Below are 21,704 nucleotides of genomic sequence, written 5' to 3' on the forward strand. Positions count from 1 at the left end.
CTCTACCTACCTACTGCATCTCCGCTCCGCAGCTCACCTCACCTCACCTCACCTCACCTCAATCTATCTCCAACGGTTCGCTGGTTGCAACGGGACAGCACAGCATAGCACAGCACAGCGCCTCGCTCCGATTGTCTAATCTAGCATCACGTCTAGCTCATACTGGCGCCTACCCTCTAAATAACAGCAGCAACAGCAGCAGCGACAGCAGCGACAGCACCACGCCCATTCCACCCTGAATAACAGCGAAGCAACACCAACAGCACCACCACAACCCAACCTCCACACAACTCAATCCAAGAAAGGAAGAAAGAAAGAAAGAAAGAAGACGAAATGCTCTCAGCATTCACAGCCCGCCCGCTCGTCGAACTAAAGCCGCGAGACAAATCGCGCATCGAGTCTGTGCTCGCGTACGGCGACCGGGTCCTCGTCGGTCTGAATAATGGCAATTTGCGCGTATATCGCGTGAATGAGGATGAGGAGGGGGATCATACTACAGGGCAGGGGCAGGGGGGTAGAAATGGGGGTGTGAATGGGAATAATGATGAGAATAGTGGGCGTGGGAATGGGAATGGGCAGAATAATGGGAATGGGAAGGGGAATGATGCGCCGAGTCATTCGCATCCGGAGCAGGAGCAGGATACGAATACCCCTGCTACGGCTACGGCTACAGCTACGACTACGGCGACAACAGGCACAGGGGCAACAGCAGCAGGGGGTGCAGTATTCAACAAACCGTCGCTCCTCCGCGAAATCGAAAGGTTCTCGCGGTACAAAATCGACCAGCTGTCGCTGATCAAAGAAGCAAAGCTCCTCGTCTCGCTGTCCGGGGGGTATGTCTCCATCCACGACCTCACGAGTTACACCCTACAAACGCAGCTCACGCGGACGAAAGGCGCCAGTACCTTTGCCGTGACGTCTAATATTGAGAATGACTCTGAGACGGGCATGCCCACTATTGTCTCGCGGCTGGCGGTGGCGGTCAAGAGGAAGATCCTGGTGTGGGTGTGGAGGGATATGGAGCTCGTTGGGGATGAGGTTCTGGAGGTGAGTCTGGTCAGTGGGGTGAAGAGTTTGAGGTGGGTGTCGGGGACGAAGATCGTCGTGGGACTGGGGTCGGGATCCGGGTTTGTGTTGGTGGATTTGGAAGGGGGGACGAAGGAGGGTGGGAAAGGTGCGAATGGTGTCAGTGTGATGGAGCTGGTCGGCGGCGCTGGCATGGGCGGACAGGATGCTACCACCGGCGCTGGCAGACTGGCTGGGGTTGGTGTCGCCAGTATGGGGTATATCGGCATCGGGGGCAGTGCGTCACGCCCCTTGGCTACGCGGCTACGCGAGGGCCAGGTGCTGCTGGCGAAGGACATCCATACGCATTTCATCGATACCCAGGGCAACTCGCTCGGCCGGAGACAGATCCCCTGGAGTCATGCGCCCGCGGATATCGGCTACTCGTACCCGTTTCTGCTCGCGCTGCACGACGCCTCCAAGGGGGTGCTGGAGGTGCGCAACCCCGAGACGCTGTCCCTGCTCCAGTCCGTGCCGCTGCCGGCCGCGAGCATTCTGCATATCCCGCAGCCGACGATCAGTCTGGCGCATGCCGGGAAGGGGTTCCTGGTGGCGAGCGATCGGACGATTTGGCGGATGGAGGCGCTGAGCTACGACACGCAGATCGATTCGCTGGTCGAGAAGGGGTACCTCGATGAGGCCATCAGTCTGGCGGGGATGCTGGAGGATGCCCTGCTGCGCGATAAATGGGGGAGGCTGCGCCAGATCAAGCTCGAAAAGGCCGAGGGGCTGTTTGGCCTGCGGAAGTACACCGATGCCATGGACCTGTTCACGGAGATCTCCGCGCCCCCGGAGACCGTCATTCGACTGTATCCGCGCATCGTGGCGGGCGAGCAGTCGGCCGTGGTCGAGACGGAGGAGTCAGAGGATGGCACGGAGGACAGCCACAAGACGCAGGACCAGACGGATGGCAGCGCCGAGGAGACTGCGCCCCCGAAGACGCTCACCCATGCCCCCTCGGTGATGTCGCTGCTCCGGAACCGCACCGACGACGCCAGCGACGCAGGCAGCATCCGCGGCCGGCTCGAGGAAGCTCGCCCCGACAAGGCGCTGGAAGGGAACGATCTCAAGCTCGCCGTGCGTGAGCTACAACGATACCTGGCCGACGTGCGCCGCCGCTTCCAGCGCTTCCTTAACCCGGACGGAACCCTCAAGACCATCGACGCGACGACTGACGGTGCCAACGACGAACTCACCGACTCCGTCATGAAACTCCTCTCCATCACGACCCCCACCAAAGACACCCCGCACGACCTTCTCGGCGAGAGGCTGCGCGAGAAGGCCAAACTCGTCGACACGACCCTCTTCCGAGCATACATGTACGCGATCCCCGCCCTGGCGGGCTCGCTCTTCCGCATCGCCAACTTCTGCGACCCGGACGTGGTCATGGAGAAACTCGAAGAAACCGGCCGCCACAACGACCTCATCGACTTCCTGTACGGCAAGAAACTCCACCGCCAGGCCCTGGAACTGCTCCGCAAATTCGGCCAGGCCGCAGACGAGGAAGACACCGCGCCGCAGCTCCACGGCCCCAAACGCACAGTCGGATACCTCCAGAACCTGTCGCCCGAGCGGATCGACCTGATCCTCGAGTTCGCGGAGTGGCCTGTCACCGAGGATCCGGATCTGGGCATGGAGATCTTCCTTGCCGATACGGAGAACGCGGAGACGTTGCCGCGGGATCGTGTGCTGGGGTTCTTGTTGGGGGTGGATGTTAATCTTGCCGTGAGGTATCTCGAACATGTCATTGGGGAGCTGAATGATCTGTCGCCGGATTTGCATCAGAAGTTGTTGATGTTGTACTTGGATCGTCTGGAGAAGAGAAATTCCCATGATTGGGCGTTTAAGACCGAGGATGAGCATGTTGATTGGCGGGATAGGTTCCTGGGTATGTTGAGGTCTAGTTCGCAGTATTCGCCCGCGAAGATTCTGGATCGGTTGGATAGAGAGGGTGAGTTTCTTATCTTGCTACCTTTGAAGTTGGGGGTTGTTTGGTGGTTAGTGGCTGGTGCTGACCCTTTAGATCCGGAGTTCTTCGAGGCTCGCGCTATTGTGTTTAGCAAGATGGGGCAGCATCGCCAGGCCTTGGAGATTTATGTTTTTCGGTTGGAGGATTATGCTAAGGCTGAGGAGTGAGTGTTCCTATCCTGTCCCTATGATGTCCTGCTTTGATACCTGCATCTGCTATCGCTGCTACTCCTAGTCCTACTACACCTACTCCTACACTACATCACACTGCACCGCACTGCACCTGCTCCTACATCTCTATCTACACCTGCTACATCATCCTACGCTGCTCTTTCCAACGATTTTGTCAATGATCTTTCTTATAACGTCTGCTAATGCTCGAAATGCAGATACTGCAACCACCTACACAAAACAGAAGACACCGCCGACGGCATCCCCCCCGCTGCGTGGCCCTGCTGGCCTACGAAGAAGACAAGCCCTCCATTTACCTGACCCTGCTCTCACTCTACCTCTCGCCCCCCCACGGCTACCAGCCGCGCTACGGCCCCGCGCTGGAAGTGCTGGCCAAGCACGGCTCGCGGCTGCCGCCCAACTCGGCGCTGGACCTGATCCCCGAGACGCTGCCGGTGCAGGAGCTGGACTTCTACTTCCGGGGGCGGATGCGCGCGGCCAACTCGATCCTGAACGAGAGCCGCATCGTGTCGAGCCTGCAGAAAGCCGAGAACATCAAGACCCAGGCGCAGCTGCTGGTCGGCGAGGCGACCGACGGCCGGGGCACGCGGTCGCGCCATGTCACCATCACCGAGGAGCGCGTGTGCGGGATGTGTCATAAGCGCATTGGGGGGAGTGTGATCAATGTGTTTCCAGAGTGAGTGCACCCTCCTTGTCGTTCAACCCCGATCCTTATTATTTTTCACCCGAGTCATGAATGTGCTGACCCGACAGCAACACGGTGGTTCATCTGGGGTGTGCCAATCGCATGCGGAGTGTATAGTGGTAGCGGTAGCGGTAGCGTAGTTCTTTTTGTCTGTATTCGGCTGTCATCCTCACGCTCCGGAGTGGTGGCTTTGCGTGATACCCGGTCTGCATGTTTTTCTCTCCCTTTCTTGTTGTGTTTTATTGTAGTTGCGTAGCAAACCATTCTCTCCTGTCCGGTGTAGCTGTGTGTGCATCCATCCTCTCCAATATCAGGTATATCCACCCACCCTATCCCAGTATAATCTCATTCTTCCCCCCCCCCCCCACCTCCAGTCCAATCCTCAAGTCCACCAACACCAATCCCTCAATCCAATCCCCCTCCACCCCCTCCACCTCATGATAAGAAAAAGAAGATTCTTTTCGGAAGCGTATTAAAAAAAGAAGAAAGAAAAAAAAAATCAAGCATCCTCCTCAACCACCTCCTCCCCGTAATTCTCCTCCTCGCGACTCTCCTTCTCGTCCGTCTGCCCCGCGGCTTTCTTATCGTCCTCCATGCGCGCGGTCAGGAAGACGTTGATTTCGTTCTGGAGGTCGGGGACGCGGGCCCGTAATTCGGCGAGATGGGCGGTTTTGTTGGCGGTCGAGGGGGGGAGGTGGTTGTGGTGGTGGTGATGGGGTGGCTGAAGGTTTGGGTGGGGTGGTTGGGGGTGGGGGAGGTGTAGATTGCGCGGAGGGACATTTTTTTTTTGTTGCTGTTGGTTGTTGTTGTTGTTGTTGTTGTTGTTGGAAATAGGAGTGGTGGTGGTGGTGGTGGTTGTGTGGTGGTAAATGGGAGAGTGGCGGGAGTGGTAGAAGTGAAGTGAAGTGAAGTGAAGTGGTGCGGGAGAGAGAGACCGACCGCAGTGGTTGCAGTGGGGAAAGAGGCTGGACTGCCGGGGAGCAAAAGGGTTTCATGACGATCTCTCCTGCTGATCGTTGTGCTACTCTCTCTCTCTCTCTCTCTCTCTCTCTCTTTCTCTCTCTCTCTATTTTACACTCTCTCCATTCTACTGCTCTACGGTCTCTACTCCTGCATACCATGCCTTGATCCACCTCGCATTCTGCACACCGACTCTGCCAACAATCATGCTACGCTCCCCCGTCTCCCCCGAACGACCCCCCGATCGCCTCTCCCTCTCCCCCCTCGCCGTTCCTTCGACGACTACTCCTCCGGCAGCGACGACTCCATCACCTCCAATGTGACCACCATCTCTCCCCACCAACCCTCTCAACCCAGTGCCACTGCTGTCACCTCCTCGCCCCGCCCCCCACGCTCCTCCTCCATCACCGCCGCGACTCACCACACCCACCCGACCATCAACACTCAGCCCAGTTTCAGTCTCACACCCACAACACCCAACCCCACACCAACCGCTCCCCCGTCTCCTTCATGCCGCAGAATGACATCCTGAGCAGGAAGCCCTCCGGTCGGGGCTCCTCCGATCTCCAGCGTCGCTCGCGCCACCACTCCCAGGGCTTCTTCGAGCCCTCCCTCCCCACCGCCTCCTCCGACGCCTCGCTCTCCGCCTCCCGCATCGCCGCCCAGGCCGCCATGCTCCAGCAACAGCAGCAGCAGCAGCAGCAGCAGCAGTCCTCCGCCCAGAGCTCCCCTCATCGCCCTCCCACCGTCCGCGGCGTCTCCGACGACAGTCGCCTGGCCCGCGGAGGCAGCGCCTCGCCTCCCCCGCCGCTCCCCGCCCCGTTGTTCGCCCCGCCCACGAATAGCACATACCAGAATGGTGGAGGAGGGGGAGGCCATACCCATGTCGCCACCACCGCCGCCAATGTCGTCTTCCCACGGGCCCCCGCGCTGCAGCCGCCCGGGCTGGAGATTCCGCAGGAGCGCGAGCACAAGCACAAGGGCGAGAAGTCGAAGATGAAGCTGTTCTCCAAGCCGAAGCACATCGGCATCAGTCGAGATAAGGACGGGATCGGCAAGGACCGCGGGCTGCCGTCGCCCAGCAAGATGGGGTTCCCCGGCGGCGGTCTGTCCCGGATTGTCAGTGCGTCGACGACCAGTCTGGCCGATACCTTTCCCTCCAACAACTCGTCTATGTACAACCTGTCCAATGCGTCCGTCAGCACGGTCGTCCCGTCCGATAAGCCTGGGGAGAAGGAGAAGGAGAAGGAGAAGGACAAGCACAAGCACCATTTCCTGTCCCGCCAGAAGCTCAAGCTGAAGGATCGGGACGATCACTACAACCTGCCGCTGTCGTCGGCGTCCAGTAACTCCAAGCCGTCCGACCCGAACGCCCCCCAGTCGCTGTACTCGTTCACGCCGGCGTCGCCCGGGGCGGTGACCACGACGTTCGGCAAGTCGGTCAGCGGGCTGGACCTGCTGCACGGGCTGCGCGAGAAGAAGAAGGAGGAGAAGGCCCAGGCCGAGGAGCAGGTGGAATGGACGGCCAGCTCGTCGGGCCCGGGGGCGTCGAGCGGGTTCCCGGGGCCATCGTCGCTGGGCAGCTCGACCGGGATGCTTGCGGAGGCGGCGCTGCGCGAGACGCTGCAGGGGTTCGGGCTGAACAACATGACGCCGGAGGATGCGTGGGACTTCCTCAAGGCCAAGCTGATGGTGATCTTCGACGGCGAGGACGTGCGCATCGCCATCGAGGACCTCAACAAGCTGGTGCTGATCCACATCCAGCGCTGCGTGCAGAAGCGCACCCCCACGGCGGTGGTCGACGACCTGCGCGAGCTGCTAGAGACGGGGTGCGCGTCGCTGAACCACACGCTGAGCGGCATCCCAGACGAAAAGCTGGTGCCGCACCTGGTGCAGGTGTGGATGCTGGTATTCGGCACAATCCTCCCCTTCATCCAAGCGGTGTTCCTGCCGCTAGACCTGGAGTTCAAAGGCTGCGGATCGGTGATGAACCGCCGCGAGGCCAGCGAGTTCTGGGCGTCGGCCCTGCACGGCGAGTTCCCGGGCTGCGATCTGGACGTGCGCAACCTGGTGCTGATTGCCTTCCGCGACATGGTGATCCTCTACCGGTACGACATCCTCAAAGCGACGTTCTCGCGTCTCAGCCTGGACAGCATCAAGCTGGGCACCTCCCTCAGCGTAACCACCAAGAGCAGCGCCCCCAGCAACCGACCCACCACGTCCGCCTCCCTTGACGGCGGCTTCGGCAGCTACAGCTCGCAGTCGTCCACGCTGCTCAACACCGCCGCCAGCGCCAGCCTGTCGTCCGAATCCCTGTCCGGCCACAACCGCAGCCGCGCCGCCTCCAACACGTCCTCCAACCCGGACCAGCTGATCTTCCAGTCCTTCTCGTCCCCGCCGCAGCGCCCCAGCATCATCCACCGCTCGTCCCACACGGCGGACACCTCGCACATCATCACCGAGACCGTCGGCCGCATGCTGCAGTGCGTCAGCGTGCTGGCCAGCGTGCAGACCTCGGATCGCTCGCAGGAGCAGATCGAGCTGCTGAGCAAGGAGCTGAAGCACAACTGGCTGGGACGGGGGCGGACAGGCCGGGATCGTCGAGGGTTTGTGGGGACTAAGATCCGGCCGGCCATTGTGAGGGCGGATAGCTTTCGATCGAAGGTGAATGTTAACGGCGAGGATTTGTATGATGCGAGGAGGGAGTTGACTGTGGTGTAATTGGTCTTTTTTTTTGTTTCTGGTTGTTTCGAGCTCTTTGCTTTGTTTCTGGTACTGGTACTGGTACTGGTATTGGCTACTGGATATTGTTTCTGATCTCGATAGCTGGTTGTTCGGGTTGTGGTTTATTGGTATTGTTTGGTTTGGTTTGGGTTGTCTGTCTGTCTGTCTGATGATACCTCGAATAGCGTTATGATAGGATTATTTATGGATGATTATTGATTGCGATTTGAATCTTTCAGGATAAACGTCCGATCCATTGCTCGATTAACCCGGGGAATTAACCTCGTGTTCAGAAACTAGATTAATTCAAGCACGGCAACTCTCTTCGTCCGATGTGTAGGTGCAGAACATGAAGAAATCCGGCGACCACAACTGCAACCTCGTAGATCGTAGCCCGTAGCTCGAAGCCAGGTCCCTCAGACCCGTAAGAGAAAAAAAAAAAAAAAAAAAAAAAAACCAGGAAACACCGATATCTCAGTCTTCTTTGACATCTCCATCCCCATCCCCATCTTCTTTCTTCTCTTCTTCTTTCTCTTCTTCTTCTTCTTCATCGTCTTCATCGTCTTCAATGCCGAGCACATCTTCCTCATCGACAGCGTCGGCCTCTTCCTCTTCCTCTTCCTCCTCCTCTTCCTCACCGTGAGCGTCATCCTCCTTAACTTCAACCTCACCCTCGTTCTTCCCCCCGACTTCAACTCATGCCTTCCGGTCCGCACCAGCTCCTTCCACTTCTTCTCCAGATAGCGGCAGGAGTATTTCCCGCCCTGGGCGGCGACGATCTCGTCTCGGATCAGTTTCCACTTCTGGCGCTCGAGGCGCTTCTCGATGGCTTTTTTGGCCGCGATGAATTTGGGTTCCTGGTTGTGTGCTGTTAGGGTTGTTGTTTTGTTGGGGGTGACGGATGGATGGATGGTGAACGCAAAGTAAAAGAAAAGACAAGAGAGAACTGAATTACTTACGTCTTCCGGGTCCATCCCCCGGAAGTTCGCTTGCATGGCCTCATAGCGCCCACGCAGCGTGGTCCCCTTTGCTTCTAGGCTTGTCATCTCGTTCCACTCCTTGTAGATCTTCTCCCAGGATTTCTTCTCCTTCTCCCTCAGACGGATGATCAGGCGGTCCCCAGGGCCGGCGCTCGCCTCGGTGAGAGGGATGGGAGGGAGCTTTGCGATCTTTTTCTTGGGGGGCTTGGAGGGGGTGGTGGTGGTGTTGTTGGTGGAGCTCTCAGGGGCAGGTTCACCAGCACCTGCAGCGGCGTCCTTGCCCTTGGCCACCTTGCGCTTCTTGACCGCAGGCTGGTCGGTCATGGCGTAGAACAAAGAGCAAGGTGTGAGTAGAGCGAGTTGGATGTGACGGTGTTGTGAACAAGGATCAGATGAATCCAATCAACAGCAGGTCGATTTCAGAGCGTGTCAAGAGAATAAGGTGAGGATGAGTTCGGACAGGACAAGAATCTGTATAACCTCTGACTCATCGTGTTCATGGTGAATGCCTGTCTGCGCCAGTGAACGACCAGATGGACCCGCTTGGGATAGCAGAGCTTGCGGTTTACAGGACGACACTGTTAGCGGCCGATTCGGCGAGGTGTCGAGGTGTCGAGATGGTGAGGTGGTGAGGCTGCGGTTCGGTATAGCCGGCGTTGGTGGGGAGATTCGTTAGGGCTCGGGCCAGTGGCCTGCTTTGGTTACGGTGCCAGTCACTGGATGGCCATGGTATGGCAGAGCATAGCACGGACATGCATCTGGACATGCATCTGGACATGCATCCCGGTCTTGCGCACTCCCTTTCACGGCCCATTTGTAAATCACCAACAGACAGGGATCCCTGGTTGGGGTGCTTCTGGTCTCTCTGAACGGAGGATCAGAGGACTGCTGCTCGAGACAGAGTACGACTCAGATCGACATCGACATTGACATTGACATCGACCACACTCTAGACCTGCCAGCTCACAAATGTCGGTGACTGTGCCGCCGTCCAGGCAGCTTTGGCGGCTGGCTGGCTGGCCGGCCATCAGTCTGTGCCACAGAGTCATCCGCTCCCAATCCGGTGGATTTTCTTTTTCTCTCCCCGATCGAATCGCCTCACTCTGCCGCTCCCTGTCAGCCTTCCTTCTGCCTGCTCTCGTCTTTTATTTAAGCCCCTCCTCCCCAGATTCTGGCTCACTGCTTCGGGTCGCAGTCCTTCTCAGGCATCACACCGCTCCGCTGCCAACTCAACACCACCATCACTAACAACAACAACAACAACAAACGCAAGGCGCTTCGCAAGCGAGCATCCAGCCTGTTAGAGCGGCAGCAGCGGCAGCAGGGTGTCCGAGGTACTTATTTAAACAACATTCCAAGTCTGTTTCCATTCTTCCTCTCGTCTGTCGGACTGACACCCAGCCCCAACCCCCAGCAGCTCCACTGTGGAACCCGAACGATGGCCGATCCCAACAGCACGACGAATAACGCCCTGCCAGGCACCTCCACCTCCGCAGCGCCTGTATCCACCAAACTGGACGCCGACCTGCCCGACCCCAAACCCGCCCTCGTCGACAAGAAGCCCGTGTGCGTGTGCGCCAAACACCCCCCCAAAGACCCTCGGAAAAAGAAGTCTCGTCCCAAGACCGCCTCCGTCGTGACTCCATCGGACGACTCCTCGTCATCGGCCCCGGATTCCCCCTCCGACAACGACGAATCCTCCTCCTCCTCCTCGCCATCGTCCTCCGCGGAATCCGCCTCGGAATCCGACCGCAAGCCGCGCCGCCGCCGCCGCCGCCCCAAACACAAATCCAAGAAGGCCCTCAAGAATACCCGCAAGAAGGCCCGTCCGCAGTCCGACTCGGATGATGTCTCCGAGACAGAGGACAACGATGACGACGACGATGATGAGCTCGACGAGAAGACCCTCAAGAAGCTGATCGCCAAGCTCAAGGCCAAGAAGCCCAAGAAGGCCCGCAAGGACGACTCCGAGGAGCAGCCCGACGATGACGATGATGACGATGATGATGACGACGACGACGAGGAGGAGGAGCTGGCCCTCCTCCTGGCCAAGCAGAAGCTGGCCGCCCTGAAGTTGAAGGTCGATCGCCGCAAGGGCCGCAAGACTGACCCCCGAAGACCCTGAAGAAGGGCCGTAAGAAGGCCGCGTCCAAGATCGCCTTCAAGCGCGTCGATCAATGTGCGTCCTCCTGCCCCCTGGATACTATATTCTCTACTGTACTGACTCCAGCTCGGCAGTGTGGGACAACACCATCCACAACTTCAAACTCACCGAGACGGTCGACGACCCCGACGCCAACGAATGGGACCAGTACCTCTTCACCGTGCGCCGCAAGTTCGACTGGGACAACAAGTACCTCGAGACGGTCGTCGACCTGAAGAGCAAGTACCTGCGCGACGCGCTAGCCAAGGTGATGGACGGGGTGAAGGGCGTCAGCCTGGTGCAGGAGACGGCGGTCGTCGACCCCAACATGCTCTTCCTGTACCTCGAAGAGACCCGCCAATACATGAAAGAGCTCCGGCAGCTCTCCAAGAGCGAGAAGAAAAAGAAAGCGCGCAAGGTGGCCGATCTCAAGGCGTCGCACCTCAAAGTCCTCCTCAAATACCTGGACACCGACTACGCGGAGACCAAGAAGACCCTGTACCCGCTGCTGGACGCCAACATGATCACCTTCGACCTGCTGTGGGCCATCTTCAAGCCCAACACGATCGCCTACTCCTCGACGTACGGCAACGCGGACGAGCCGCGGGCGTTCAAGATCGAATACGCCACCAAGGAGTCCTCCTTCATGAAAGGCCAATGGTACAGCATCGAGGGCCGCTACCTCGAATACGACGGCAAGACCTTCGGGATGGGCACCATGGCCGCGGAGGTCGAATCGTTCAAGGGCGCCCGCAAGATCACCAGCCTGGCCTGCTACCCGCTGAAATACCACCGTGACGCCGACGCCGTCAAGACGAAGCTCATCGAGCGCGGCAAGAAGTTCGTCGCCCTGCGCGGCATGAACTACCGCTTCCACAAGGGCATGGCCTTCTACAAGAAAAAGCGCTCCGTCATCAAAGTCAACATCAACGGGCGCGTCATGATCGATCCGGCCATCCATCGCCGCATCAACCCCAATTATCCCATCAGTACCGTCCGTCCGAAGGATCCGGACTACCTCGGTGGGGACGACGATGCGAGTGATGCTTCGTGCTGCTGCGCCGCGGACTCGGATTCCGACGGGCAGAACCACCACGCTGCCCTCGACTCTTCCTCCCCGTCTGCCTCTTCTGCCTCCCCGAGTCCCAAATACAAAGTCCTCCGCGACAAAGACGGCAAGCCGCACGTGGTCGAGATCGAATTCGACGAGCACGGCCAGGAAATCAGCCCCCGGCGCGAAGACATCGACGCCGTCGAAGACACAGCTTCCCCATCCTCACCCGACAACACCAACACCAACACCAACACGACCCGCACCTTCACCGAAGAAGAACTGCTAACCGCCAGCCCGGTCGTCCTCGGCTTCGCCTTCAGCGAAAAACTCTGGCTGGAATTCAGCATATCCGGCATCAGTCCGATATCATGGAACGAGACCGCCTTCTCCAGCCTCGTCCTCCCGGAAAACCAAAAATCCATCGTCAAAGCCCTCGTGGAATCGCACACCTTCCGGGCGGCCCAAAACATCGACGACGTCATCCAAGGCAAAGGCAAAGGGCTCGTGGCCGTCCTGCACGGGCCCCCGGGCACCGGCAAAACCCTCACAGCAGAAGGCATCGCGGAACTGCTCAAACGGCCCCTCTACATGGTCAGTGCGGGCGAGTTGGGCACAGATTCCCGCACGTTGGAGGCGGAGTTGAATAAAATCCTCGACATCGCGCACAGCTGGGGCGCGGTGTTGCTGCTCGATGAGGCGGATATCTTTCTCGAGAAGCGCACGATCCAGGATATTCATCGGAATGCCCTGGTGAGTATCTTTTTGCGGCTGTTGGAGTATTTCCAGGGCATTCTGTTTTTGACGACCAATCGCGTGGAGACCTTCGATGATGCGTTTCAGAGCAGGATTCATGTCGCGCTTAGGTATGGCGATTTGACCACCAAGGCGAAACGGTGTGTCTGGAGGATGTTTTTGGGGAGGGTCAAGGATTTGGAATCCGCCTCGAAGTCGAAGAGTAAGACTGGCGAAGAGGGTGCTGGTGGGGGTGGGGGTGAGGATGAGGAGCAGGGCGTGATTGCTGGCTTCACGGAAAAGGACTTTGATCTTCTCGCGAGACATCGGTTGAATGGGCGGCAGGTAAGACAGACAGACAGACAGACACCTTCCCTTTGCCTCTGTTCCCCCTTTTCCTTTCTTTCTTTCTTTCTTCCTTTCCTTCTCCTTTTCCCCTCCTATTTAGTCTCCCAAAGAAGATTACGCTAATACTGGATAGATCAAAAACTCCGTTCGCACAGCACAAGCCCTCGCCGTCAACGAAAACACCCCCCTCTCGATGGAACACATCAAGCGCGTGCTGGAGGTCGCGGAGACGTTCGATCAGGATCTGCGCGGCGGGACGGGTTATTTGGATGCGATGCGGAGTTATACTTGACCTTTTTTTTTTTTTTTTTTACTTTTTTTTTTACAAGTATTTTTTTGGAGGTGGGCTGGGCTGGGGTTATTTGGAGGGATTATATATCATCTGAGCTATATCTCCTATCCATCTCCCTATCTATCTATCTATCTATGTATGTATGGGTGCATGCACGCATGTATGCACGCACGCACGCATGTATGGATGGATGGATGGATGGATGATTTTGGGTATATTGAGATGGACGTGGCGGTGGAGGGAGGTGGAGGGGATGGATGATGCGATATTCCCTATTTTTGCTTCTAGTTTTGTTTTTGTTTGCTTTGCTTTGCTTTGCTTTGCTTTGCTTTGCTTTGCTCTGCTTTGCTTTGCTTTGCTTTGCTTTGCTTTGCTCTGCTTTGCTTTGCTTTGCTTTGCTTTGCTTTGCTTTTGTCTGTCTTGCACCGTGTTATTCCGCTCTGGTTTTGCTTCTTCCCCGGGGATGGTGGATGGATGGATGGTGGATGGATGGATGGTGGATGGTGGATGGATGGATGGATGGATGGATGGATGATGATGATGATGAAATACCCCCGCTCTTCTTTTCTATCTTCATCCCTTTTTCCTCATCGATTTCTTTTTTTTTTTTTTTTTGTTCCTTTTTTTCCGCCTTAATTCAATCTTATTTGGCACCGGGGATCGGATTGGTTGAACTTGCTCTATTACTGGTGACGGGATGGGATGGGAGGGACAGGATGTGATGGGATGTGATGGGACTGAGTTAGTTGACTACCTTAGATTGGATCAGAGATACTAGTTACGAGCAGAAATGACAATCACAATGACAATCACAATGACAATAATGATTATTATTATTCTGATTATCAGGATTATTCTTATTCCATGTCAGTAGTCTGATCGATCGATCCATCCATCGATCCATCCATCTCTCCCCTCCTCTACCGTCTACTAGCAATACTAGCACTCTTTATATGTATATATTTGATAGAGTGGACTAGGATAGGATAGATAGGATAGGATGGGATGGGATACCACGCTCCCAAATACCCAGTAGATACTAACTAGATCAATATGATATATTACAAACCTCCTCCCTCCATACTCACCTGAATTACAACACCCATGATTAGATTCCTATTCCCGCCTGTGGCAACTTATATTTATATTTATCTGACAATATAAATAAATAAATAAATAAATAGACCATGGCTGGGCTGGGCTGGGCTGGGCTGGGGAAGGGATGGATGGATGGATGGCTATGGCTATGGCTATGGCTATGGCTATCTGATAAAGGATAGATATCTCTCTACTCTGTATCTATCGGATCAGATATGATATGATATGATTTGGGTTTGTGGAATCCAGAATTACCTCCAGTTCGAACATTTATCGAATTGTTATATGGTCTATTATATAGTCCATTGTATAGTCCATTGGTCATTAGACACAGTAGTCACTACAGTCATTGCGGTCATTAGTCATTAGACACGGTAGTCACTAGTTACTGTCATTATAGTCATCAGTCTACTACAAGTCTGTCTACTGTCCATTTATTATTTTCCTATTTGAAATACACATCCATCTCCAATACAAAGCCGAGCGGGTGCAAGGGTATTACACAGCTTTATACATAGGTACATGGTCAATCATTTAAGGGTTGGCCTTGACGAAGTCGACACCTGATTTTATTAGCTTCAGACCGATAAGGATCATAGATATGATTCAAGTTGGGGGGGGGGGGCGTACCCTTCTGGATGTTCTTCTTCAGGTCAGCGAGGGCAGCCTCGATCAGCTTCTCCTCGTAGGCGTTGACCTGGCCGACCTCGTGGATCTTCTCGACACCGTTGGGGCCGAGCTCGACCTTGGAGGCGAAGAAGTCGACACCCTGGTCCTTGAACAGGGGGCTGTCGACGAAGGTGGGCTCGACGATGCCCTTCTCGCCGTTGGCGGCCTTGAGCAGGGAGTCGGCGAAGCGAGCACCGGCGAAAGCCATGGACAGGGTGGCGGAACCGGCACCGTCCTTGGCCTTGACAACCTCGTCACCACCGAACTGGATGCGGTTGACCAGCTCGTCGCGGACGGTTCCCTCAATGGAGGGGTGGTTGGACTGGGAGAGCAGGGGCACGATGGTCACGCCGGAGTGGCCACCAATGACGGTGACGGCCTCGTTGGCGGGGCTGGTGCCCTTGACCTGGGAGATGAAGCGGGACGCACGGACAACGTCCAGGGTGGTGACACCGAACAGGCGCTTGGGGTTGTAGACGCCACGGGCCTTGTAGACCTCGGAGACGATGGGGACGGTGGAGTTGACCTGATCCGTTAGCTGCAGTCAGACAGACCAGAAAGTGTACATACGGGATTGGAGATGACGAGGATGTTGGCCTCGGGGGCAGCCTCAGCGGCGGCCTTGGCGAGGTCGCGGACGATGGAGGCGTTGGTGTTGAACAGGTCTGCAGGATTAGCCTAGTCTTGACGCCTTACTCAGGCGGGCCATACCGTCACGGGTCATGCCGGGCTTGCGAGGAACACCGGCAGGGATGAGGATGATCTCGGAGCCCTTGAGGGCATCGCGGAGGCCGGAGGGGGTGGGGTCGTAGCCGGTGACGGTGCTGTTGGTGTTGATGTGGCTCAGGTCGGCAGCGACACCTGGGTCTGTTAGTCGGGGGGGGGTTCGGATGGATTCTGATTGTCCGACGTACCGGGTCCACCGCGGATATCGTAGAGAGCGAGGTCAGTGACGAGGGGGTTGAGCTTCATGAGCATGGACAGGGGCTGGCCAATGCCACCGGCAGCACCGAGCACAGCGACCTTGGAGGCCTGGAGATGAGGGTGTTAGAGAGTGCTGACAGGACAGCTCCATGTTTTCAGGATAGCTCACCTGGCTGGCGGAAGCGGAGAAGCTACGCTTTCCGAGGAGGTTGAGAGACTGGCGAGCAGCGAACATTTTGAATGAGATAGATACAGAAGTGAATCTGACCGGGGGGGGGGAGGGGGGAGATGGATGGATGGAAATAATTGGGGATGGGGGAAGAAGGGAGGAGAGAGAGGAGAGAGGAAGAAGAAGGGAGAAGCCGCGGTGGCCGGTGAGAGGATTTTGGGCCCGCGATTTGCTCCGGTTCCGATCCCCACGGCAGCGGGTGGTCCTGATTAGTGGCCGGCTTCCGTAACAGCTTGGCGGTCGTTCCGTTTTGCCGGCTGGCCTGATTCTGGTATTCTACTCCGTATAGATACTCGACTGGTATTCAGCTTCCCGACATTCTCCCTCCCGCGACTCCACTCAATTGCACCGGCAACAAGGAAGCTAACCGTCACCCTGCAGCAATACTTACATCGGTACCAATGCGATACCTCCAATGCGCTCCGAACGCCGCGCTGTAAGACAAGCAAAATACATCCCAAAAACCGAAGAAATCAACCCCATCGCAGACTTGCAAGCACCAACAACCTCATTCAAGCCCACAGCCCCATCGCCAACCACAAGCACCATCACCCCCCCCCATCCAGCTAATTTAACCCCTCAACTCAACCCCCAACCCCCAACCTAGAAAGCACCACATCTACCTCAAAAAATGCAACACCCCCCAGCAAAACAAAAAGAACACCAACACCCCGCCCCAAAAGATCCACTTATCCTGCTTCGCCCTGCGTTCCACGCGGCGGATCGTCTCCCCGCTGACCCCCAGCGTATTCGCGACGCTGTACAGCCGCCGCTGCGTCCCCTTGAGCACCTCCCGCTGCTGCCCCAGATCCGTCAACACGGCGCGTCCCCGGTCCAGGAACTCGTCCAGCTGCGTGCTCGTGCTCGACAAGAAGCTCTGCTCGCGCAGAGCGTGCGTCTCCCGCGTGTAGTCGGCCGGGGAGGCGCCGAAGCTGAGCCCGGCGCGGGAGGATGGGTTGCCGAAGGCGGAGGACGTGGGCGGGAGGGAGGATTGCGCGTAGGGGTTTTCGGGCGTAGCGGTGTGGTGGGGGCGGCGGCCGAGAAGTTCGTTGCGGTTTGTGACGGATTGCTGTGGTAGATGGCTGTGGTTAGTGCTTGTAGATGTGTAGATGTGTAAATGGATGCGTAGGCAGATATATATGGAGAGTGTCTGGATGGATGGGCGTAGCTTACAGCATCTTCTCGTTCCTTCCGCAGTCGATCAAAATGTTGTCTGTAATCCGCCAGCTCGGAGCGGAAGTTCTTCACGCGGTCGAACGCCTTCTCTTGTTTCTCAAGTATCAGCTCCTTCTTCGACAAGGCGGAGTAGTCGTCGACGGTGCGGGAGAGGGAGGCGAGAGACGCGGCGATTTGGCCTGTCCGGCGCGTCAGCTTCTATTCAGCATCCCCATTCTGGTCGGTGTGCGTACCTTGTAGCGCGGCGGATGATGTCGCCGGCGACTGCGAGAAGGTGTCCAGGTCCCGCCGGATGGCGGAGGACTGCTTGAGGGCGGAGTTGAAAAGGGAGTTCTGCACGCAGAGTCAGTATACCCCGTTCTGATGGTACTGTGTGTCTCAGCGGGCGGATCGTACCATTTTGCGGTGTGCCCGGGACAGAGCTACTACACAACACCGGACTCGCAGAGGCTGATGGGATTGATGATTGTTTGAAAAGGTGGTCTTGTCGGGTGCACCACGCCAGGCGGTTGGTTGGGTCGGTGTCGACGTGTCCGGAGCTATCGCCGCCGACTATGATGATGCTGCCGAGGCCACATGTTCTTGCAGCAATTCTGACGCCCCTGACCGCCTCCGCCTGCAGCGAGCCGCAACTCAATCGCATCCAGAGAGGACTACAACTAGTGTATGATGTCGTCTGTACATAAGGTCTATTCTGCGCATACAACATGTCCGAGTGATGTATTGCTGTAAGATAGACTAACAGACTACTATGGAACTCACCCCCCGCAAGAACAGTAATTAGAGACGATAGTAAACGCACTATAACGCCCAGTCATCGACGACGCCTCGTAGGCTCTAGGACCAGCACGGAAGACAACAAAGAAACACGAAGCCAGTCACAAATGACCTCAGGATATCAAACCGCCAGCACCGTCTTCAAGCCGTCGCTCATTTGGGAGGGTACTTGTTCTGGAGCAGCCACCTAGACACCGATATTAGCAAACTATCCCACCCACCCCCTATCAGACGACAAACTCACTTGCTAACAAAGTAATCCACGGCCCCAAAGGCACCCACGGCACCGGAAGCCCAACCAACGAGCTCCCACGACAGCTGTCCCACCGCATGCTTCCTGTACGCGCCGTACCCCAGCCCCGCACCCGCCAGAGCCAGGATGAGAGCGTTCCCAATGTAAACGGGGTTGTCGGTGTTGCGGCGCACCGAACTGGCCTTCGCCTTGGCTTTGGCGCGGGCCTTGGCCTTCGCTTTCTGTTCTTTGGCGATCACCTCCGCCTCTTCTTCGCGCTCGATGCGCTCCGCCTGTGTGGTCGTCTTCACGTCCTGCTGCAGGAACTCGGCGTCCACGGCCTGCACGTGCGGCGAGTCCACGTCGACCAGCGACGCCGTGCTTTCGGATTCATCGCGGTAGATTCCGCCGACGTCGGGCGCGCGGCTAGCTGGTGTTAGTGGCGGGGGTGTGGATTGGTGTGGTGTGGTGGCTTGACTTACGCCTGTGGAGTGTTAGCTGCTGATACTTATGAAGGGATGAACGTGGGACAAGGGAATCAATCGATTGTACACACCTCCTCAGGGGACTGCTTAGGTCCTTTAGCGGCAGCGTCTGCGTAGGACATGATGGTTGGTACTGGTCTAGGGATGGAGATGGATTGTAGAGATTCGCGTGGAAGGTTGAGAATCAGATCAGGTCTGCGACGTCATCAGTCAATGCGTCCATCCGGGAAGGATACCTTGACTGCATGTAGGTCCAGATCCTAGAGCAGCCAGCCAAGTGGGAATACTCACAGTCGCAAGAGAAGAGAAGAATATGCGAATGGGAGGATAGTGGCACGCGGGAAAAGTATTTATCTAAGGTTCCAGGGGATGAGGGACGATGGAAGGCGCCCAGTATTTATGGGCAGCGCAGGCCGGGAAGAATGACATCACGTCATCGATTTGCTGGGTGGAGTTGCCCAGTCACCGCCGCCAAGCCCGGTTTTGAGAGGGCGCTTCCGGGTACCGTGGGTGCTTCGCCTGCTGGTTTACTTTCTACCGTCATCGCTGCTATCTAGTCTACCGCTTGATTAGCTGTGGATGATTGTTTGTTGGTGGGCTGGCTAGATTCAGGGACGCATGCACGGACTTATGCACGGACATGCGCCCACCTGTTGTGGTGATGGTCATTCTTATCGAGGTGCTAAGTTTATTAGGTTACTAGTGTCCAAGACACTGTTAGGGTACTGTTGAGGTCTGTCCAGGACTGTCCGTAATATGCTCATGCTCCTGTTGATAAAGTACTAATGCAGGTACTAAACATAGGAAATGCATTGAATATCTAGGCTGTACGGGACCTCGCGGTCAGGGAAACATTCAAATGATTTTAGTACATATTACAACAAGACCAAAAGAAACTCCGATCGTAGATAGCTAGCATAGGGCCGGTCGGGTTCCAAAGCACAGGACGGGCTTACAGAAGAAGCTCCAGGGGGTTCTCAACAATCTTCTTCAGCTCCTTGATCCACTCGCCACCGACGGCGCCGTCCACAACCTTGTGGTCGAAGCTACCAGTCACCACGATCTGGTCGTCCCACTCGACGACGGTGCCCTCCTCGGTCTCGACGGGGACGGCCACCTTGCGGGTGGTGCCCACGGCAAGGATACCGGCCTGAGGGGGGTTGATGACCGCGGTGAAGCGCTCAATGGCGGGGTTCATGCCCATGTTGCTGATGGTGAAGGTACCGCCCTGGTACTCCTCAGGCTTGAGCTTGTTGTCACGGGCACGCTTGCCGAGGTCTTTGATCTGGTTGGAGATGCCGGACAGGCCGAGACCCTGCACGTCCTTGACAACGGGGGTGATGAGGCCGGCAGGGGTGGCGACGGCAACGCTGATGTCGACGGTGTTGTGCTGACGGATGACCACCTGGCCGTTCTCCTCACGCCAGCTGGAGTTGACAGCGGGAACCTTCATGAGGGCCGCGGCGCAGGCCTTGACGAGGAAGTCGTTGACCGACAGCTTGTACTTGCCGTCGGCGGAGGCGTTGAGAGCCTGGCGGAGCTTCAGGAGCTTGCTCACGGACAGGGTGGTGGAGACGAAGAAGTGGGGGTTCTCGCGGGTCGACTGTTGGAGGCGGGCAGCAATGGTCTTGCGCATGGAAGTGAGAGGGATGTCCTCGTAGGTCGGCCCGGCGGCGGCGGTGGCGGGCTTGTACTTCTCGACGTCCTCCTTGGTGATCTGGCCACCACGTCCGGTACCCTTGAGGGCCTTGATGGGGACTCCCTTCTCCAGGGCCAGGGCCTTGGCGGCAGGGCTGATGCCGGGCTCGCGGTCAAGACTGGGCTGGAGTCTGTCACCGGAAGTCTCGGGCTCCACGGCAGCGGGAGCGGGCTCAGACGCGGCAGGGGCAGCATCGGTGGACTGGGATTCCTGCTTGCTCTCCTCAGCGGCAGGGGCGGCCTTGTCACCACCGGCATCAGCCAGGCTGAAGCCCTCGAAGGCGGCAACGTCGACACCCTCCTCAACCAGGACGGCAATGGGCTACATATCGGTCAGCAAGCGCTGCATGGGGGCCAACAGCCCAAAGACAAGCAAATCCACATACAGCACCAACGGAGACTTCCTTCTCGCCAGTCTCCTTCAGGACCTTGGCCAGAACACCCTCCTCCTGGAATTCGAAGTCCATCTGGGCCTTATCGGTCTCAATCTCCACCAAAACATCACCGGGCTGCAGGGAGTCTCCGGCCTTCTTCTGCCAGGCTCCGATGTTTCCGGCCAACATAGTCGGCGACAGGGCAGGCATGCTGATGATGGTGTGGGGGGGGAAGGCTGCGAGTCCACATGTCAGAATCCGAGAGTCCACAGATGAAAGGCGACCGGGATAACGGCATACACTTAGAGGCATAGTAGCGGGAAAGGGCGGAAAGGGAAGGCAATTGCGACCTGGAGAGCAGAAATATTAGACTGGACGAAAGAATCCCAGGGGTTGGAAGAGGCCGGGAGAGGCCGCGACGTACTGGGCAACGTCCTTAAATCTGTGAACCGCCTGCGGCCGCCTCAGGGAGAGGGCGCCTTTGGACAGAAACATGGCGCTGGGGGTGCGCATCCGGACAGCAGAGGCAACCATGGTGCCCAAAGCTGGAATATGAGAGATGGAGAGAGGGAGAGGCCCGCGGCGGGAATGAGGGAGAGAGAAATGGAGATGAAAGGCGAGCCGAGCGACGTGTCTGGCGGAGTTGAAGGGCCCGTATCGAGAGTTGAGGACTGCAGCTCCAGGAACTTTTCTGTTGAGCTTCCCGGTGAGCGTTCGGAATAGTCTCGCCGGGCGCCGCCGTGGCCCGATTATGTCAGCATGCTGCGGGCCTGGTCTGTCCCGCCCACCGGATTGGCTCCCCCGTCCGCGGGAGTGAACACGCTGCAATTCCCCAGTAGTTGCTACTAGTTACTAGTTGCTGCTCGTAGCCTCGACGGCCCTTCTTCTTCTTCCTGCAT

General features: G+C 57.2%; 8 protein-coding genes across 8 annotated transcripts; 4 read left to right on the forward strand and 4 right to left on the reverse strand.

Annotated features, from left to right (window-relative positions):
- Positions 1-333: 333 nt before the first annotated feature.
- On the forward strand, positions 334-4,264 carry BO70DRAFT_376527 (putative vacuolar morphogenesis protein AvaB; the record flags this gene model as incomplete). Its single annotated transcript, XM_025545135.1, has 3 exons — positions 334-2,953; positions 3,089-3,197; positions 3,449-4,264. The coding sequence occupies 3 exons, from the start codon at positions 334-336 to the stop codon at positions 3,903-3,905; spliced, it is 3,186 nt and encodes a 1,061-aa protein (XP_025403088.1). The 3' UTR covers positions 3,906-4,264.
- A 145-nt stretch (positions 4,265-4,409) lies between these two features.
- On the reverse strand, positions 4,410-5,078 carry BO70DRAFT_392335 (uncharacterized protein; the record flags this gene model as incomplete). The annotated part of the gene is made up of 2 exons (XM_025546277.1): positions 4,410-4,631; positions 5,073-5,078. 2 exons carry the CDS (start codon positions 5,076-5,078, stop codon positions 4,410-4,412), a joined length of 228 nt encoding a protein of 75 aa, XP_025403089.1.
- A 90-nt stretch (positions 5,079-5,168) lies between these two features.
- BO70DRAFT_358101 (uncharacterized protein) lies at positions 5,169-7,816 on the forward strand (the record flags this gene model as incomplete). Its single annotated transcript, XM_025542211.1, has 5 exons — positions 5,169-5,237; positions 5,324-7,375; positions 7,406-7,476; positions 7,513-7,534; positions 7,577-7,816. Coding segments are annotated over 5 exons (2,229 nt in total), but the record flags the coding sequence as incomplete, so codon positions are not given.
- BO70DRAFT_74960 (uncharacterized protein) lies at positions 7,808-9,019 on the reverse strand. The gene has a single exon (XM_025548685.1). The coding sequence runs from the start codon at positions 8,896-8,898 to the stop codon at positions 8,011-8,013; it is 888 nt and encodes a 295-aa protein (XP_025403091.1). The 5' UTR covers positions 8,899-9,019; the 3' UTR covers positions 7,808-8,010.
- A 993-nt stretch (positions 9,020-10,012) lies between these two features.
- BO70DRAFT_376530 (ATP-binding protein) lies at positions 10,013-13,143 on the forward strand (the record flags this gene model as incomplete). Its single annotated transcript, XM_025545136.1, has 4 exons — positions 10,013-10,654; positions 10,693-10,753; positions 10,813-12,848; positions 12,985-13,143. 4 exons carry the CDS (start codon positions 10,013-10,015, stop codon positions 13,141-13,143), a joined length of 2,898 nt encoding a protein of 965 aa, XP_025403092.1.
- A 35-nt stretch (positions 13,144-13,178) lies between these two features.
- BO70DRAFT_74964 (uncharacterized protein) lies at positions 13,179-13,966 on the forward strand. Its single transcript, XM_025548686.1, has one exon. It carries the CDS (start codon positions 13,401-13,403, stop codon positions 13,863-13,865), a length of 465 nt encoding a protein of 154 aa, XP_025403093.1. The 5' UTR covers positions 13,179-13,400; the 3' UTR covers positions 13,866-13,966.
- A 705-nt stretch (positions 13,967-14,671) lies between these two features.
- Positions 14,672-16,069, reverse strand: BO70DRAFT_306736 (malate dehydrogenase; the record flags this gene model as incomplete). Its single annotated transcript, XM_025540050.1, has 6 exons — positions 14,672-14,804; positions 14,872-15,436; positions 15,481-15,575; positions 15,622-15,771; positions 15,825-15,942; positions 16,004-16,069. The coding sequence occupies 6 exons, from the start codon at positions 16,067-16,069 to the stop codon at positions 14,776-14,778; spliced, it is 1,023 nt and encodes a 340-aa protein (XP_025403094.1). The 3' UTR covers positions 14,672-14,775.
- Positions 16,070-16,663: 594 nt separating this feature from the next.
- BO70DRAFT_384313 (putative pyruvate dehydrogenase complex, dihydrolipoamide acetyltransferase component) lies at positions 16,664-21,475 on the reverse strand. Its single transcript, XM_025545649.1, has 8 exons — positions 21,230-21,475; positions 21,106-21,155; positions 20,818-21,041; positions 19,690-20,753; positions 18,261-18,674; positions 18,186-18,190; positions 17,237-17,418; positions 16,664-17,132 (listed from the first exon to the last, which is right to left on the reverse strand). Exons 1-8 carry the CDS (start codon positions 21,337-21,339, stop codon positions 16,683-16,685), a joined length of 2,499 nt encoding a protein of 832 aa, XP_025403095.1. The 5' UTR covers positions 21,340-21,475; the 3' UTR covers positions 16,664-16,682.
- Positions 21,476-21,704: the final 229 nt, after the last annotated feature.

The sequence above is a fragment of the Aspergillus heteromorphus genome (assembly GCF_003184545.1).
Source record: "Aspergillus heteromorphus CBS 117.55 chromosome Unknown BO70scaffold_2, whole genome shotgun sequence".
NCBI lineage: Eukaryota > Fungi > Ascomycota > Eurotiomycetes > Eurotiales > Aspergillaceae > Aspergillus > Aspergillus heteromorphus.

Coding starts and splice junctions, on each gene's coding strand:
- BO70DRAFT_74960 (XM_025548685.1), bottom strand. CDS start 8,898: ATGACCGACCAGCCTGCGGTCAAGAAGCGCAAGGTGGCCAAGGGCAAG.
- BO70DRAFT_74964 (XM_025548686.1), top strand. CDS start 13,401: ATGATGCGATATTCCCTATTTTTGCTTCTAGTTTTGTTTTTGTTTGCT.
- BO70DRAFT_384313 (XM_025545649.1), bottom strand. CDS start 21,339: ATGGTTGCCTCTGCTGTCCGGATGCGCACCCCCAGCGCCATGTTTCTG. Junction 21,156..21,229: donor AGATTTAAGGACGTTGCCCA/GTACGTCGCGGC, acceptor TCTGCTCTCCAG/GTCGCAATTGCCTTCCCTTT. Junction 18,675..19,689: donor AACCCCCTGGAGCTTCTTCT/GTAAGCCCGTCC, acceptor AACACCAGCTAG/CCGCGCGCCCGACGTCGGCG.